Below are 19,873 nucleotides of genomic sequence, written 5' to 3'. Positions count from 1 at the left end.
ATGACCAGATATTGCAGAAGTTTCTTTATTGAGTAGTCTCTTGAAGTATTGTAAACATAATTGAATTTACCTCCAAATATTTTTACTAAGGAAATTTAATATCTCTATTCTCTTTCCAGATTTACTATTTCAGAAGATTTAAAGGTTGGCTTTTTCACCTCAGATCATGCTACTCAGACAGATTGCAGTGAAATTTTGCCATTGAAAGATTTGACTCAATCAACAGAAAAGTTAATACAGGTAAATCTGGGTGTAACTTTTAAAATAATTTTGTGTGTTGTTTGTCTTTATAGGGTAATTTTTTTGTTTGGGGAGGGGTTAGTGTACTAGAGATCAAACTCAGTGTTTCATAAATGTAAAAAAAAAAAACACCGCTGAACAACATTCCTACACATGTGGTTTTATACGTCTTTTATTGGCAAAACTTAAGTGATTGAGATTTTCTCAATTGAGATTTTTCTCAAAATATTAAGGTCTTTGGGAAACTGAGCAGAGTGACCACTGATTTCTTTTTAGTTCTTAAAGATTGAATTGTAATTTTGTGTACATGTGTGTTTTGTCTGTGTACCACATGTGTGCCTGGTGCTCCCAGAGGTCAGAAGAAGGGATCAAATGCTCTGGAACTGCAGTTACAGATGGTTGTAAGTTACCATGTGGGTGCTGAGACCTGAACCCAGTCCTCTGCAAGAGCAATAGGTGTTCTTAACCACCGAGCCTATGCCCCAGCCCCCAGCTGTACTTTATAATTTCTATTCTTTTTACATCTGTGAATATTTTTCTGCTTATGATACATTAAGAAAAGTAGAAAGTATTTTACATATAGATACATGAAGACGATGAGATACTAAATAACTTTCTAATGGTATAGCTCAGTCAAATCATATCATTTCCTTTGGATCTTTTGAGATTGAAAAAGAATAGAGTATTTCATAAATAAGATACTGAGTTATTAAGACTACTACATGAATTGAAATACTACTACATATTGTCTCAGGTGCCTCATTTTTATTTTTCACCTATTTGAAAATCATTCCAATATCTATACATAAAAATCTTCCACATAGTTGAATATAGTAATAAATGACTGGAATCCAAGCTAATCAGGAAGCTGAGACAGGAGGATTGCTTGTTTGAGGCCAGCCTGGGCAAATTCATGAAACACTATGTCAAAAATCAAATTCAAATTTTTTTTTAAAAGAAGGGAATAAAAAACAAAACCAAAATCAACTGGGGAGGAAGTGTAGTGACATAGAGTGCTTGTCCAGGTTATGCAAGGTCCTGGGTTCAATACCCAGTGTCTGCTTTATTCCACAGCTATGGCACAAGATGTACATCATATATTTGCTATTCCTGTATTGATAGACATTTTGGTAGTTTTTAATCTTTCTCTGTGATGAATAATCCTGCATGGACTCAAGTGCCAGTAAATCTGTGGCGTAAATTCTTAAAAGGGAATTTGTGAGTCAGAGGGTATGTACATGAGTCACTTTGAAGGGCATTGCCAAGTTGCCCTGCTGAAAGCCTGTACCAATTTACATTGCTAAGAGCTTTTGAAGATGTCGCCTTGCCACATGCTTGTCAATTTATTGTCTTCTTTTAGAATGACATTTTCCGGCAGTATCTTTATAACGTTCTTCCTCAGTAGCTAGGTGTGCCCAAACTGAGTTTTAGTCAGGAGGATTTAGATGGCAGTGGTGTGGGAGCTTTGGGAACCTTCTTTGAGACACAGTTCGCAAGCACCGGCTTGCCTCCTCTTGCCTCCTTTTCTACTTCCTCCTTCCCACACCCCTTCCTGTCTTCTGCCCCAGGATTTTATCTAATCCTAATCACATCCCCAAGTTCTCACCTGTAAAGAGCATAGTCACACTAGCGTTTCATTTTCTTAATGTTTCATGATGGAGATTAAATTCCAACATAAGTTTGGGAAGGAACAGGCCATACTCAAACCATACCACTCCACTCACATATCTTAGTTTTGAAATCAGACATCATTTTGAAAACCTGGACACAGTGAGAAAGAATTATTGGACTTCTCTAATAAACCATATCTGAGAGATAATCTTCAAAGGTAAGCCAAACGCCAGGTCAAATGCCCTGCACCAAGGAATGTGCTGGAATATTGGTACCCCGGACCCTATTCTCTACAGTGATGAACAATTTTTATTTTGTAGATGATTACATCACTTCAGGTGGATTTTGGATTCCTCAAAGATTTGGTTCAGCTGAAGTTCGAGGACCGACTTAAAGAGGAGTCTTGGAAAATCGTCAGTGTGCTTAATGACAGGATTTTAGAAATGAAAAAATATTATCGACAGGTGGGTGCCCTCTCGTTTGCTCTGCCGTGTGAACTGATCCTGTGTCGGATGTGAATGGGTTTGAATACAGTCACTTATCAGGGCAACTGCAGTTTTGTAAGACATGCCTCAGGGGCTAAGACTGTCAGGAACTTGGGTGAACACTTCATGTGTGACCTCAGTAATCCTCACACTTACCTTCTACAGTTGGTATGATTATTAGTTATAGGGAAACAGGTTAATTTGCTCACAATGACCAGTCAGGCAGCAGAACTTTAGATTCTCTGCCAGATGCTTGCTCTTGAACATTTTTTTAAAACAGTACTTTGTTTAGTTTTCAATCATTTCATGCATATATACAATGTATTTAATCATATCTATCCCAACTCCTTCATCCAACTCCCCCAGACCTTCTCCCAACACATACCCAGCCACCCTACTTTCATGTCTTTTTTTAATAAGCCACTCAGTTCACCTAGTGCAACCTGCATGAACATGTGCAGCATATCAGAGGCCATAGAGCCAAAGAAAAATGGCTTCCTTCCCCCAGCACCCACCAATTATCAATAGCTCCTTAGCTAGGGGTGAAACCTCATGAACCCCTCCCATTCCACATTGGAATTTTTGACTGGCTTGAAATAACACGGGTCTTGTTTAGGTAACCATGGCTACCACAGATCCATGACATGGTGGCCACGTCTCAACCAGAAGAAAGCATCTCACAGCAGCCCTTCTTCATTCTCCAGTGCTTACACTCTTTCAGCTCCCTCTTCTGCAGGTTCTCTGAGCTTTCTAGGGAGGGGGTAATATGGATATCTTATTTAGGGCTGAACATTTACTCATTATCATCACTTCAACCACTTGTGAGTCTCCGCACTGACTGCTGCCACTAAGAAAAGAAACCTCTGACCAAGGCTGAGAGCATTACTAATTTGGGCTATACAAATAAATATTTAGAAGGCCTTATTTGTTAGGCCATTGGGGCTTTTTAAAAATGTCTAACAGTAGTAGTAGGTTACCCACTTCTAGGGCCTATGACCTCCTGAACCATGTGGTTTTTTTATACTCAAAATTTATTTTATTATTTTGTGTATATGGGTGTTTACCTATGGGTATGTCTGCTCCCTGAGTGTAGCGTCTGATGTCTATACAGGAGAGGGTGTTGGATCCACTGGAACTGGAGTTACAGAGATATTGTGAGCATCTTTGTGGGTTTGGGGAATCAAACCTTGATCCTCTGGAAAAGCAACCAGTACCCTTAAGCACTGAGCCATCTCTTCAGCCACAAGCCGTTGGCTTTTGATCAGGATTATGGTACCTGGCATGAATTCTCTCCTGTGGAACAGGCTTCAAATGCAATAAGAAAACAATTGATTACCCACATAGCAGTCGTGTTGTGATTACAGCCAGGGTCACATCTTGCCTGGAAGGTCAGTGTTACACCTGCAGGGTCTACCACTGGGTAAGTCCACTGATGACTTGGGTCCCCCAGTGGCCTGCACAGTATGAAAGGTAACCTGCAGGGAACAAGATTCCAAGTCGGTTCCAGCTTTCTATTTCTCTATGCACTAAATCAAAATGCTTTGTGTTTCCAGGAATGAGGTCCTATCATCCAGTTAAAATGGGCAAGTTGGAGTAATGGCAGTAGCATTTATTGTTCTGGAGGCCTCTGGAGCCTCACTGACCAATAGGTGAGAGGATGGTGTCCCACATCTGGCATTGAGATTTTCACTTAATAATTGTCTGCTGATGCAGGGTACCTTCATTCAAACTTCTCCATTAAGCACACACAGCACACACACACACACACACACACACACACACACACACACACACACACTGGGCGGGAGAGGGGAAGACAAAAGAGAGAGAGAAATGGATTTTCATAAGGTTTCTTCATACATCTTTATGTTTGGTTAAGCTACTTCCCAATATTCCTGCCTGACCATCCCCACCTCCATTCCCCTGCTCAAGCCTTTAACCCCCAGAATTCCCTACTCTACTTTTTTATATATACCTATTTATATTATACCCTATTTTTATAATATAATCTTTCAAACCCTCACATATACCCCTCCCTACTCTACTTCAAATTCATAGCCTCTTTTTTCATTAATTGTCATTGCGTGCATATGAGTGTGTGTTTATGTATGTATGTATGTATGTATGTATTCCTAAAAATAACCTGCTTAGTTCATATAATGTTACTTGTATGTATTTTTCAGGACTGACCATTTGACACAGGACAGCCAGTTGGTGTGCCCTTCCCTGGGAAGGACCACCTTCTCCCACAATCAGCTTTCCTGGGCTGCCTATAGTCTTGTGTAGGGTTGAGGTCTCATAGGCTTTTCCTCCATCCAATTTTGCATGTCCATTGGTATCAACCTTGTCCAGCTTACATTTGGGCAGTCATGTTGGTGAACCTGTCCTATATTTATGTCACATGTGTTCTGCATTCTCTCCCCAACTTAAGTTCTCTTCCCTTCTTCCCTACCATGGGTCTTCTCTAGGTTCTTAACTACTACAGACACTACAAGTTGAAGACACACACAAAAAAAATATTCTAAGCTGAGCTAAGATCTACATATGAGAGAGAACTTGTTATTTATTTTGGGGGGGGCCTGAGTGACTTCACTTAGTATATTTTCCAGTTTCATCCACTTTCCTGTAAATTTCATTTTTTTTCACAGCTGAATAAAATTCCATTGTGTAGGTGTAGCATATTTTCATTATCATTCATCAGTTGAGAGACATTTAGGCTGATTCCATTTCTTAACTATTGTTAGTAGAACAAGGATGAACACAGATGAACAAGGATCACTGTGAGAGGATATGGAGCCCTGTGGGTATGTACCCAGGAGTGGTATAGCTCGGTTACATGGCAGTTCTATTTTTAGCTTTGTGAGAAACCTCCACACTACCTTACAAAGTGTCTGTACCAATTTATACTCCCACTATCAGTAGTTAAGGGTTCCTAAGGGTTTTTTGTTTGTTTGTTTTGCAAATTCTAGATCCCAATTGTGGGTTGGATGTACAGCCAGCAAAGATTTTCTTCTGCTCTGTAGGCTGCCTCTTCGCTCAATTGACAGTTTTCTTTGCTCTCCGCAAGTTTTTGGTTTTATGCAATCCCATTTGTCAATTATTGGTCATATTTTTTCCAAGACTGAAGTTCTGTCCACTCAGAAAGTCCTTACCTGTGCCTGTATCTTGGCATGCATGCTACTCTTTCCTCTGGCACTTTCAGAGTGCCCAGTCTTCTGTTGAGGTCCTTGATGCATTTGGAGCTGATTTTTATGCAGGGTGAGAGACAATGGAGGGTCTAGCTTCAATCTCCCATGTGTTGATGTCCAGTGTTCCCAAAAGCATTTGTTGAAGATCCTGCCCTTTCTCCAATGTGTATTTTTAGTGCTTTCATCAAAAGCCAGGCAGCTATAATTGCATAAAGTTATATCTCAGTTTTCTATCCAGTCTACTGATACACAAATCTGTTTTTGTCCATTACTATGCTGTTTGAATTACTGTGCCTCTGTAGAGTAAATTGAAACCAGACAGAGTAATACCTCCAATTGTACTCTTTCTGTTCAGGATTGCTTTGGTTACCCAGGGGTTTTTCTGCTTCCATATGAATATTAAGATGGTTTTTTGTATGACTGTGAAGAACAACACTGGAACTTTGGTTGGGATTGCAGTGATTGAATGTGCTTTCCTTTGGACAGCCATTTTTTTAATGCACTTTTTTATTATTACGAGATTTTCTATTCATTTTACATACCAACCACAGATTCCCCTCTCTTCCCTCCTCCCACCCCCCCCCAGCCTCCCCCCTAGCCCACCCCCCATTTCCACCTCCTCCAAGGCAAGGCCTCCCATGGGGAGTCAGTAGAGCCTGGTATATTCAGTAAAGGCAGGTCCAAGCCCCTCCTTCCTGCACCAAGGCTGCACAAAGTGTCCCACGATAGGCCTGGGCTCCAAAAAGCCAGCTCATGCACCAGGGATGGGTCCCAATCCCACTGCCTGGGGGCTCCCTAAACAGTTCAAGCTCAACAAATGTCAGACAGCCATTTTTGTCTTGTTGATTCTTCTGACCCACGAGCATGAGAGCATTTTCATCTTCTGTCTTCCTCAATTTCCCTCTTCAGGGCTTGTAAGTTTTCAATGTAGAAGCAACTTCCTAAGTTAGGGTTATTCCAAGATGGGTCCTTTCTTTCTTTTCTTCTTTCTTTCTTTCCTTCTTTCTTTCTTTCTTTCTTTCTTTCTTTCTTTCTTTCTTTCTTTCTTTCTTTTTCTTTTCTCTCTCTCTCTCCCTTCCTTCCTTTCTTTCTTTCTTTTTCTTTGTTTTGAGGCTGTGACTGGAATTACTTCTCTGATTTCTTCTCAGTATTTTTCTCATTAGAATATAGGAAGGCTACTCATTTTTGTATGATGATTCTAGGAGTTTTCTGGTGAAATCTTTAGTGTCCCTTAGGTATAGAACCATATCATCTGCAAATAAGGATATTTCAACTTACTTTTCTTTTCTGTTTGTACCCTTTCTACAAATTTATTATTATTATTATTATTATTATTATTATTACTATATGTGTATATACATCTGTGTGAATGTATGTGCACATGTGAGGGTGGGTACCTACAGAAGCCAGAAAATGGTGTTATAGTCCTTAGAACTGGAGTTACAGCAAAGCCCCTGATATGGGTGCTGCAATCTGAACTTTGATGCTCATAACTGAGCAACAAGTGCTCTTAACCACTAAGTCGTATCTCCAGCCCTTCTATCTCTTTTAATTGCTTCTCTTGTCTTATTGCTATAGATAGACTTCTAGTACTAATTAAATAAGAATGGGGAAAATAGGCACCCTGGTCTTGTTCCTGATTTCACTGAAAACGCTTTGAGTTTTTCACCATTTAAAATATTTTGATTATATTAAGTAGATCTGTTTAAGTTGTTTGGCTCATCTTGGTTTAATTTTGGTTACCTTCACCTAGAAATCCATCCATTGCTGTTAGATTTTCAAATTTATTGAAATACAAGTTTTTAAGATAATAATTAATGATTTTCTGAATTTCATTGTTATCTGTTGCAATGGCTCCATTTTAACCTCCAATTTTGTTAAATTGGGTTTTCTCTCTCTTTCTTTTGGCTAGTTTGTGTGTATGTAGTGGGATAGACATGCAAGCACCTTGATACCCATGTGGGGGTCAGAGGTCCTCTCCTTCCACTGTGTGGGTTCAGGGAATCAAACTCGGGTCATCAGGTTTGGTAGAGGGTCCCTTTATCCAGTGAGCCATCTTGCCTGCCCTCTTTGATTAGTTTGGCTAAGGGTTTGTTGATGGCAGTTTTCTTTTCAAAGAACCAACTCTTTGTTTCATGGATTCTTTGTTTTGGATTTGCTGTTGTTTGTGTCATTAATGTCTGCCTTGATATTTATGATTTATCTCCATCTGCTGACTTTTTCTAGGGCCTCTGGGTGTTTTAGGCCAGCCTGATCTACACAGTGAGACTCCACCTAAAATAAAATATAAAAGATGGGTATTACTTCTGTGATATAAAAGAAGACTCATATTTTAGTGACCACGTCATAGTAAATGCTTTGCTAAGCGTTTTGAATGCATTTATGTAATCTCCAAGTCTCTCCAAATCTCCAAATGGAAATCCTGTTGGTCTTGATATACAGATTTCAGAAACTAAGCTTGCCAAGTTTAATACCTTATATCAGCTCAAACCATAGTGGGGCACAGTATTTAAATTCAGTCCTTTCTGACTCTTATACCTATTTGTTGTTTGTACACCATGCTAGAATCAGAATGAATATGAGAACCAAGAGTATTTTTAAAAATAGTGTTCATTTTTACCCTAAGCAGATATAATCAAATTTATTTAAATAACAAAAGTATTATGGCCTATAGATCAACAAAGCTAACCTTTTTATGAGCCTATCCCATCAAAAAGCAGAAAGACTAAGGTATGGAAAGATGGGTCAGTGGTTGAGAGTACTTGAGTGTTCTTTTAAGAGGACTAGGATTTGAGTCCCAGAACCCACATGGCAGTTCACAACCATCTGTAATAGGATCTGACTCCCTCTTCTAGTTTCCCTGGGCTCCAGGCACACAAGTGGTATACAGATATAGATGCAGGAAAAACACCCATACACACACACACATACACACACACATACACACACACACACATACACACACACACACACACACACACACACACACACATACACACACACACACAGTTAAAATTAAAGAACAAAAGAAGTGTACAGACTATAAGAACATGTGAATATAAATAGATCTTACTCTTTTTCTAAGCAGTTCTAGGAATAGTCTCTAAGACTTTAGTTGATGTGTACAATGAAACATTGTCAAGTTATATGTATTTTATCCACAGCATTTTTGTATTGCTCTTGGGTAATCACAAATAAAAATTAAACATGCTACAATAGCTTTGGTAGAGAAGAAATGATGATCCATTGAAATTCTCAAGATGGTGACTGCCTTGAGACAAGGCATCACTGCTATGCCCTCTCCCCGAGGAGGTACGAACTGTATTCAGACGTGCAGTGGTGCTTACTACATTTATTTTTGGTTTGCAGGCTGAAGATGTCCTGAGAAAAAGCTATCAACAGCAGCTGAGTGATGCCATAGCTGTTGTCAAAGGAATGTACAAGGTGGGTTCTGGGTGCCATCAAGGACAAGCTTTGATGCTTGCATGGACAAGGAGTGGAGCTCACTTTGAGTTCCCAGTCTGCACTTTTAGTTTTGAAGGTATGTTTCCTCAAATTTCAAGTCATCTCAGAGAATTGAGGTTTAGACTATTCACACTCACATTAAGTGTACCAAAATAATACTATATGATGACAGACAATACTATCTAGAAACTGGAAAGTGACACTCATTTCCTCAGCAAGTACCAAATCATCCAAAGTTCTGTGGTGAAGATGCAGCTGGATAGAAAAAAGTCAGACAGTCCTAACACTAGAGTTCAAAAGACACGTCATAAATACACAGTAATCTCCCTAATGCGAGGATGTTGCTGTGTGCTCAATATGGTACTTCATTCTCTCACACAGTGGGAAAATGCATACTTTCGAAGATGATTTTTAGACTTAGTAAGCAGCTTATGCCTCCCTTTGTATTTACAGCTACAATCTCATCTTTTATCTCCATATACTTCAATAAATAATTATTTATATTTATGTCTGATTGGCAAAATGATTACTGCATGGCATTTGGCATGTCTGTATTTAACTATGTAACTGCATGTTCTGTGCTAAAAGATAAGGATAGTGCCTTTCTCATTGGTGTGGCCCTTCTCTTAGCTCTATGCATGACTCATCATTGACCATCAGTTAGTAATTGTGAGTGGATACTTCCCAGAGCCTGTTGTGGATGTTGGTGTTGCTTGCTTCTCACCCATTCTCATCAGTGTTTCCAACTTTATAGACTTTCCTTTTTCCAGGCCTGTGCACTGGAAGTCAGGCCTGGCCAATGGGAGGTGCTGTAAGGCCTAGGAGAAAGGATTGGTGCTGATTGAAGAAGCATGCCTTAGTTTGCTTTCTGTTGTGGTGATAAACACCAGAATCAAAGCAACCTGGGAGGAAAGGGTTTATTCAGTCTTACAGCTTACAGTCCATCATCAAGGAGGTCAGGACAGGAACTCAAGGCAGGAGGCTGGAGGCAGGAGCTGAAGCAGAGATCATAGAAGAATGCTGATTACTATTTTGCTCTCCATGGTGTGCTCAGCTTGCTTTCTTATACAATCCAGTAACACTCAGTGGTCTTTGTCGGGAGCAATTGTCATGAGCTATTGTGGGCCATGAGGCAAGTACAGCTCGTAGCAATTGATGATTCAGATGTCAACCCACCAGAGGAATGGGACCTCCGGTCAGCAAGGCTTATGGATCACTGACTCTGAAAACTGTTGCCCTCATCTGTAATTTCTCTTGTGCAATAACAGCTGTGATATCTCCCCATTTACCATGCATTTTCATGTAATGTGTGCATGTAATCTCAAGATTACATCTCAGTCTTATGGACACACATATTTGTGGACGGTCAGGGAGATGACTTCTCATTTAACTGTATAATTTTGATGAATAGAAACATACTAAAATATGCTTCATAACTAGATCTATTGTTCCATGTGGACTGTAGACACTTAGAGGTCTTGTTCTCCATCCTTGGCTTAGTGACGGGGCAAAATGGCCAAAGAAAGTGTCCTTGGGATAGATTACAGGCAGAACTTTGACATGTTTTATTCATGCACAAAATTGCAGATGTTTGGCCTTATTGGATCAAAGCCTTTCAAAAGATTTATGGCAAACTAGAGTGATATTGCAGGTGTCTGGCCTTGTTATATCATAGTCCTTCAAGAGATCCATAGCACCTACATTGCCCTAAGCTTCCTTCACCGGCCCTGCCTCATTAATACCTCCCTGCTCTGATTCAAAAAGCAGTTAACACTTTGTATTTATTTCTACACCAATTTTTAATGCAAGATTTAGGCTCAGTAGACTATGTTTAGGTCCCGAGATTCAGGTGATTAACAGAAAAAGGCTATTAACTGATTAACCATGTCTGGATATTATTAATCACACTTAAGAAATGTTACATAGTGCACGTATTCTTTGCCTCTTCCTTAGATCTCTCATTGGTTTGGTTTTTCCCTTGTAACCCTTGTAGCTATCCCTTTAAGAGATAAGCCAGAACTTTTTACAACTGCAGCCATGACCAGACATCAATTAAGCTGATCAAGCTTTTGCCAAGCATGACTCTTATTGTATCTACAAAGAATGCTTAACCCTGAGAGTTTGCCTTGTGTTTTTTTTAATTACTAACAAGTTGCTAATTAATGGATTTATATGCTTGGGAATTTGTAACAGGTGAAAGAAATCAGAAGAAAATAAGATGAATAAAGAGCACATAGAATGAAGAGCATTTGCCTGTGGGTGTGAAGTTATTATAAAAATCTTTCATTTCCCCCAGTCCTGAGAAACATTTCTCTTATGGAACTCTGGGTAGGGGCTGGGAGCAGGACTCTCATACCCTACAGGTCTTGTCTCTCTCATATCAATCATCAATTAGGTCAGTCTGATGGAAGCATTTTCTTTTCAGTTGAGATAGCCTCTTCCCAGATGACTCTAGCTTGTGTTAAGTTGGAAAACATCTGCACAGAATCCTGTCACCCTGTTCTTTTTAACATTCATCTGTTTGTCTGTCTGCTGTTTATGTGTGGCAGTCATAGGGCAACTTTTTGGAGATGGTTCTCTCCTTCCGCCTTCATGTGAGTTCTAAAAATCAAAATCAGGGCATCCAAATTCGGGGGCAAGAACCTTTACCTGCAGAGCCATGTTGCCAGCCTCTCCATCTTAATTTTGAGGCAGGGCCTCTCCTAATCCTGGACCTCACTGTCTCATCTAGACTGGATCGGCAGTGAGCTCCTAGGATCTGCAGGTCTCCACTCTCCCAAGGGCTGGGGGTATTACAGACATGCAGTCATACGCAGCTTTCCTGAGCATGCTGAGGGTCCAAACACAGGTCTCCATGCTTCTGTAGTCCTTAATCCATCTTCCCTGGCCCATGTCCTCCTTTTTTTTTTTTTGTTTAATATTACTATGTCACTTTCTGATGGGTAGAATGGTTACAGCAACCAGAGGACTGAGATTTATTATAAGTGCTGAAGGGGTAAGGCAGAAAGACAGAAGTTCCCCAGTGATGCTACTGAGCAATTGATGTAACTTGCCCTTTTGCTTGAGATAATCACCCTCAGTCTTTAAGCCACTGCTAGTTGGCTGTTCAGTTACTTGCAGGTAAAAACATCACGAGACCACCTACTCTGTAAACAGTCTTTGTGCCTCTGTGCCAAGTGGTGTTTCTAGATGAGGTCATGCTGCTATATCCCACTCACCTGCTCTTCTGCAACATGACCTTGCTTCCCTCCTGACCAGAGGCAGGGCCTGGTTCCCCTCCCTGTAGTCAGAGGTGGCCTTAGTGCCTTGATATACGAGAGGAAGAGAAAGTGCAGGACTTCTGAGGCAAGGCCGGAAGAGAAAGTTACCTTCAGACTCTCAGAAGGTGGGCTCTCTGCACTGTTCCTCCTGAGCTCAGCTGGCATGGTGAAAGAAGCCCAACCCTCGTAGAGAGTCTGGCTGTGGGTACTGGGTCATCGGAGCCAGCTTTTTAGTCATCTGAACTCCAGCATCACATGTGTGGTTAGAGAAGCTTCCGGATGATATCAGCTACCAGCAGTTAGAATTCTTCCGTGTGAGGTTATGGATCTGTGTGGCCCCTGCGACAAAACAACTCTGCCATTGCTGCCCCAATTCCCTACTCCAGAATGTCAACCAGCATCCAGAATGATAAACAGCTTGTGTTTTATGTTGCTACCTTTGGGAAGGTGTGTTATGCATTAGCTGGAAAATAGGATAGGATCCTGCTCACGGCAACATGCAATTTCTTGATTATATTTTTCAGAAAGATTGCTTTTTCTGATGGTTTTTTACTTGCATGGATTAGTTAAAAGTCAGCATAATGTATGTTTTAGAGCAAGTGCTACAAAGACAAACAGCCTAGGTTCAAATCTTGTCTTTGCCACTTCATTACTATGTGACTTAAGGTAAAATATGTAATCTCTCTGCTTTGGTTTTCTCTGCTGTGACATGAGGATAATAATAGTCCATACCATACAGACAGATGTGCTCCAAGAGTAAGACAGATTTGTCTTTACAAAGCATTTAGAATGGTACCTAGATCACAGCAGGTAAACTCTAAGTGTTAAATCGATAGCTGTACATACTCATGGGCCTCCTGTCTTAGTGTTGCTGTGCTTTTCTGTTTCTCATGATCCTATGATAGCATAGAGGCTCACGGTCTTCTGCCTACTGACTGAGAATAAATAAAATGTCCTTAAAGCCTCAGTAACTACTATTCATGTTTGTTATGTTGAATCATATGAGATTCCACTTTGGGAGTTAAAAAGTCAAGAAACTCTTTTACATGGTACCTAGCTTAAATAATTATAGTTATTTTAATAAATCTAAAGCAAAGCAATAAATAACATGAGAAATGTATCTTTAACCAAAAAAAAAAGCTTGGCATACAATATCTTCAAAAGAATGCTCTATGGTATGATATGCTGGATACTGACATTATGGAGATGGGGTAGGGGTAAGCAGAGAGAGAGAGAGATCATAAATAAATCACAAAATATAAGCAGGACTATGCAGAGATAAGCATATATGGTAGTATTTATGGGAATGCAGTAATGAACAGTTATTTCTGCTAGTGAACTTTGTGAAGACATCACTGAAGAGGTAATACTTGTGCTGGTATGAAATGCTCAGAGCAGGTGGGCAAAAAATCTAGCGGGAGTCTAGGCAGACTGTTATATTAGCATATATTGGAATTTTTTTTGTTGGCAAGTGATAGAAATCTAACTTACTTAGTACTAACCTCTTCCTCAAGCCGGTCCAGAACCATACGCAACCCAGGACATAATGTAAAGGAAAGGCCAACCCAGAAGAAGGGGTGCTGGTTAAGTGAAAGTGGTTGAGCAAAATGGCTCCCCACACAATGGCATGTGAAAGAGAAGGCGGGACCTGATCAGAGACCTGTCCACGGTCACTGTCACTCAATGTGGCCTTGGCCCAGATGGTAGCTGCTGGTCACCTATAGCTTCTGAGATTGAAATGAATAATTCAGTCTGTTACTTATATCTCTTTAACTCCTGCTATGTCTCTCAAAGTGGTGGTATTAAGAATAGAAGGGATTTACCTCACAACCTTACATGCTAAGTTAGTGTCCTTGTTGGCTAGATGCTAAACTCAGTCATGTCTAAGCATCTAGAGCCGCACCTGTCCTGGTTGGCTTACCTTAAATGTTGGGATGAAGTATCTTCTAGCCATTTTCACCTCGTGGAATGTAAGTGTTCAAAAGGCATCATTAGCATCCTCATTTTGTAGCTGAAGCATATGAGACACAAAGTCTGTTAAGGAAAATGCTCACGGTCGTAGGAGTGGATAGTGTTGGAGCTGGGAATCAATTTTTATTATGTCTCTACAATCATTCTCTAGACCATAGGGTTTCCTAAGCAGGAGGAGGAGAGGGTGCCTTATCTTTTAAGATGGTCACTTCCGTAATTATTTCCAACATGATACTAGACAAAAGGAGGCAGGTGCAACCTCCAAAGGGGGACACCCCAAGCTTTTGTTCACAAAAGTCCCTTAGGACCTAGTACATGGCTCAGCACAATATAATTTTTTAGTGAGTATTTGATGGAGGAAAATATTGGAAAAATACGGAGAAAGAGGACCAGAAAAGAATAAAGGCAAGATGTACAGGATCTGTAGCGGCTTAAGTGGTGATTGGAGTGGTAAATAGGAGGGAGAAAAGTTCTACTTTAAATGAAAAGAATTACAGACATTCCTCAGATACAGTTCATACAGCTGGTTATGTTCTCAATTAAATAGTCAGGGATGGGGATGGGGATGGGGAGAGAAGGGGGAGGGAATGGTGGATTAGGTGTTAAATATTAATGAACTATTCATTGATTGAAAGGTATGATGGTGGCATTGTGACTGTGTAAAGAAACATCCCTAACTCTTACACAGGCAATCTGAAGTCTTTCAAGCTCACTAATGCTGGGTAGGATTCCCTCAGGAATACTCAAACACACAAGTAGATAAGTGAACAGCAAGCTATTATTCTTACTATTTTGGTTGATGTATAAAACTTTCCACCAGAAAACAAATAGGCACTCTTGGAAGTCAAATAAACACTTTCTAATTTTTATCTACTTACTTTGTATGGATGTGTGAACACGAGTGTGTGTGCCCATGCAGAGGCCGGAGAAGGATGTTAAGAGTCCAACTTTTATCAGTCTCTGCCAGATCTCTCACTGAACCTGGAATTTGCCCTTTTTTTCCAGCTCTGTGGGCTGGTCAGTTGTTCTAGAAATGTGCCTGTCTGTGCCTCAGTCCTGGGGCATGCATGCAACTGGGTCCGGCTTTTACATGGGTGCTGGGGATCTGAACTCAGGTCCTCATGCTTGTGCAGCTCTTCCAGAGTTTTCTTTCCAGGGCTCAGACTACCTTTTAATATGTATTAGCACATTTACATACACGTAGAGTTTGTGCTTCATAATTTACATGTCTTCCATTTTTGAGGTTCTGGCAATTGTCTCTCACAAGTACTAGCCCTCACTCATGAGATGACATTTGCTTTTGAGTTTTACAATTTTTAGCCACAAACTGATGTTCTGAGTTCTTTGAGCCCCAAGATAGAGGGAGGTTTCTTCAAAGAACGTTTGTAATTGCTTCTGTGAGACACTATGGGTCTGTGGTGCCTGTAACGCAATTCTCAGCTGAAATGTTTTAGACTACCCAGATGTGTGAACATGGGGAGAAAATTTCTCAGGGGGTTTCCCCTGCCCCCATTCTTTGCCCACCCTATTCTTACAGTCAGTTTCCAGGCAGGCTCTAACTTTAGCACAGTGTAGTGGGATTGGGTGCAGAGTTCAAGATGGGGTATTTCCTACAGTGGAAGGCTTGCCTGGCCCCTGTGTTGTCCCACCTCTTAGAGGATACTCTGACAAAGACCTACTTGTATTTTCTCTGTGGCCTGTAGAGAGCTGGAAACCGACTCAATAGAATTCATCTCCAGGGCTTGACAAATAATGAAATGGGTAAGAATACACGTCCGGGAACCTGAGTGGAGATGCCAGTAAATCTGTAAAAAGAGTAGCTGTGTGCAGGCCGGACGGTGGTGGCGCAAGCCTATAATCCCAGCACTTGGGAGACAGACAGATCTCAGTGAGTTCGAGGCCAGCCTGGTCTACAAAGCCAGTTCCAGGACAGCCAGGACTGTTACACAGAGAAACCCTGTCTTGAAAAACCAAACAAACAAACAAAAAAGTGGCTGTGTCCACCTGTAACCCCAGCAGTTGGGAGTGGAGGCAGGAGGATTGCTGAGGCTTGTGGGCCACCAGGTTCAGTGAGAGACTGTCTCAACGCAACAAAGCAGAATGATAGAGTAGACCATAGGATGTCCTTCTTTGGCATCTACACACACACACACACACACACACACACACACAGAATTCTCCAGAATTTTTATTTACAGTAAGAGAGTAAATTAAAAATCTATGGTTTATTAGAACAGGTTTTAATCATCATTCATGTTTTCAATAATTCCTGGAATACTCTTTTTAATATACATCAAATGTTCAATGAGTGTCGCTTTTCATATGTACAGTTTCTATTTCTGGGAGTAGAAAGCAGAAATGGCAAAATTCTGCCTGTTACCAAGTTTTGATAAACATGTGCTAGCACAACATGTTTAACCAAGCTCATATTAGTTGTGGTTAGTTGCTTTGTTAGATTAAAAACTTTGTTTCTATTAGGTTAAATTAAAGTCATCATTTGAATCTTCACTTGGGCTTGTTCTCTTTGATTTGACTTATGACCTTCCAAGCCTTGCTAATCCTGGCCACCCACTTCGCTCAGCTCAGGATTAGTCCGAATTGAAAATACACCCGCTGCAGGTCTGTGTTTCTTGGCAGCAGACAAGCGTAACTGGCTCTCTGCTGCCCCCTAGAGGCCAGTTAAGGATGTAGTTACTTCTCCCAGCTCTGGAGTGTGGCTCTAAACTTATTTAACTTTTAAGTAATTTGTGTGAGATATTATACTGTTTTACTTGCAAAAAAAAAAAAAAAAAAAAAAAAAAAAAAAAAAAGAGAAAACGTTAAAAAGTAATATCATCCTTATAGTTTTCATTTTCAGAAAGGTATTGTTTATCTATACTTCTGATTAAAAAAAACAAAACCACTCTCAGTATTTCAAATGGGATTTTAATACAAGGACTTAGGTGTTTATAAAACCTATAGAACAGAGAGATAACAGAGTGCCATTAACAGCCTTCAAACTGATAAGCATCACTTTATAATACCATTTGCTGGATAGCTTCCTTTCCCCTTGGTTTTTGATCTTTTCTTTATTGATAGCTTTAGACTCACTTCAAGTCTGTCTAGATATTTTATGACAACATATATATATATACATATATACATATATATGTGTACATATAGCTAGTCTGGTGTGGTGGTATAAGCCTTCGATCCCAGATTTGGGAGGCAAGCAATCTCCGTGAGTTTGAAGTCAGCCAGGTTTGCGTAGCTAGTTCTAGGTTAGACAGGACTACCTAATGAGACACTATCTCAAACTAACAAATGAAACAATCTATTGTGCTGCTCTTTGAATTAATTCTCTCTCTCTCTCTCTCTCTCTCTCTCTCTCTCTCTCTCTCTCTCTTTCTGTGCGTATGCATTGCGTGTGTGTGTGTGTGTGTGTGTGTGTGTGTGTGTGTGTGTGTGTGTTGCTGGGGGTGGAATCTAGGGCCTATGGCTAGGCAAGTGTTCTACCAATGTATAGCAAGTTTGTTTTATTTTTTCTATCTCTTCTTTGTGATTTTCTTAACTTTCTTTAAAAAAAAATTCTTTCAAACAAACTAAAATAATTTGGAGGGTTATTTAATCTTCAACAAAACTTCCCCGTTTGCACTTGTTTTGAAGCCTGGTTCAAGGTAAGACATTTTCTCATGAATTGTGGAGGATGTTTTATCATTTATAGCATTCAATTTCCCCATCCAAGAATGTTATCTTGGATTATTGATTCATTTCTGTCTTCTATATTTCAAAAGAGTTTTATAATTTTATTTATATACGTTGTAGATGTTTTATACCGGCAAGTTATTCCCAAGTGTAATGGTTTATTTCTTTAGAAAGTGTCATCCTAGCCGGGCGGTGGTGGCGCACGCCTTTAATCCCAGCACTTGGGAGGCAGAGCCAGGCGGATCTCTGTGAGTTCGAGGCCAGCCTGGTCTCCAAAGCGAGTTCCAGGAAAGGCGCAAAGCTACACAGAGAAACCCTGTCTCGAAAAACCAAAAAAAAAAAAGAAAGTGTCATCCTTTTCAGTCACATTTTTATGGCTTACTCCTGGTGTCTGTTGAAAACATTGGTACACTGAAATCACTTAACAGTTTGTTAAATGTGCCTTACATAGCATAAGGTGTACCCACCAAGAATGTATGACTTAAGGGTGGTGTGCAGCCAGCACCACAATCGAACTTTAGAAGACTTCACTACACCTTGAGTCCATTAGTTCCACTTTCCGCTGTCCCCTTGCCTTGTCAAGGGGAAGAGCATGTGTCTTCCCAAGGAGGCTCAGTGGGGATGAGCTCCTGGTTTGCTGAGGCATTTGCTTTGGGTTGTTTGTTTTTCTTCTTCTTCTTCTTCTTCTTCTTCTTCTTCTTCTTCTTCTTCTTCTTCTTCTTCTTCTTCTTCTTCTTCTTTCCTTCTTATCCCAAATTGTCTAACTAATCCCATCGTCTAAGCAGTGTTTCATACATGTAGGATGCTCTAAGCTCCCTGGCATGAGACGGGTCACCACCGCTCCACACTTGCGTCATTAATATCTTATCCAAAACTTGGTATCTAGCAATACCAAGCTATTTGCAGTCATTTGCCTTCCTCTGCACACCTCAAGTTAATCGCCACCTCCCTGGAATTTTCACACCTTAGTCCTCTTTTCTAGTTCTCATGTATTCAAGTCTACAGTTTTCTTACTGAACTTTTATGTTTGATCTATTATTAAAAGTGGAATATTGGGCTGGGAGTGCAGCTCAGTGGTAGAGTGTTTACTCAGCATGTGTAGAGACCTAGGTTCAACCCCAAGGGTTGATAAAAAAAAATTAATGGGTTATCAAATCCCCTTATAATTACAATATTGCTATTTCTTTCTTAAGTTGTTAATATCTACTTTATATACTTCAGTTTTCCAGTGCTGAGTGCTTCTTTGTTTACGGACTGTTACATCCTTTACGTAAATTGATTCTTTTATTACGATGCGGTGACCTTTGTCTCTTGCGGAAACAATTGAATCCACATTTGTTTTGTCTGATATTAGTGTGGCTGTCCTGTTCTCTTTGGGTTTCTAAGTACAGGGGAAATCTTGTATTATCTTAAGCTTTCAGCCCATGTGTGTCCTTCAGGCCACGTGAGTCTTCTACAGGCAGTGCATTGTTGGATCTTGTGTCTCTTGCGTTCATTCACTGTCCTACCCTTGGCTAGACACTTTCATTCATTTACACTTTACAGTGACTGCTGCAGGGTATGGACTTACTGCTGCCATTCTGTGGCTTGTCCTGCTCTGTGATTCTTCCACTCCCCCTTTCCTTTCTTAGTGTCCTGTGCTCCGTCACTTCCTTTGTAGTCCATGTTTGGTTTGGTTTTCTCTTTATCTTTGTCTACCTACTAGAGGACTGTTGAAACTTTCATCTGTGCTTAACAAGAAGCATATGTAAGATACCTCATAGTTAAAAGAGCCTGTTTCCGGGCATGGTGGCCATGCCAGCATCCCAGGACTCAAGAGGCTGAGGTAGGGAGATCTTAAGTTCTAGGCCAACCTATGCTACCTGGAAACTTCTGTTTCAAAAAGCTAAGGGACTGGGGAGCCTGGGGGGGAGGGGAGGGAGGGACAATTTTAAACTAATAGTAACTTAATTTCAATGACATACAACCC

At 40.4% G+C, this 19,873-nt stretch overlaps 1 protein-coding gene across 1 annotated transcript in view; it reads left to right on the top strand.

Moving 5' to 3' along the window:
• CUNH10orf67 (chromosome unknown C10orf67 homolog) overlaps positions 1–19,873 on the top strand; it is a 119,746-nt gene that overhangs the window by 10,797 nt on the left and 89,076 nt on the right. The window contains exons 2-4 of the mRNA XM_052729493.1: positions 120–240; positions 2,172–2,315; positions 8,894–8,968. Of these exons, the coding sequence (XP_052585453.1) occupies positions 120–240; positions 2,172–2,315; positions 8,894–8,968 (340 nt within the window). The remainder of the gene's footprint in view (positions 1–119; positions 241–2,171; positions 2,316–8,893; positions 8,969–19,873) is intronic.

Source organism: Peromyscus californicus, unplaced genomic scaffold (genome assembly GCF_007827085.1).
Source record: "Peromyscus californicus insignis strain IS unplaced genomic scaffold, ASM782708v3 Scaffold_8__1_contigs__length_139910024, whole genome shotgun sequence".
Lineage (NCBI taxonomy): Eukaryota > Metazoa > Chordata > Mammalia > Rodentia > Cricetidae > Peromyscus > Peromyscus californicus.
The sequence above is the reverse complement of the archived record's forward strand: the minus strand, read 5'-3'. Positions and strand labels throughout refer to the sequence as shown.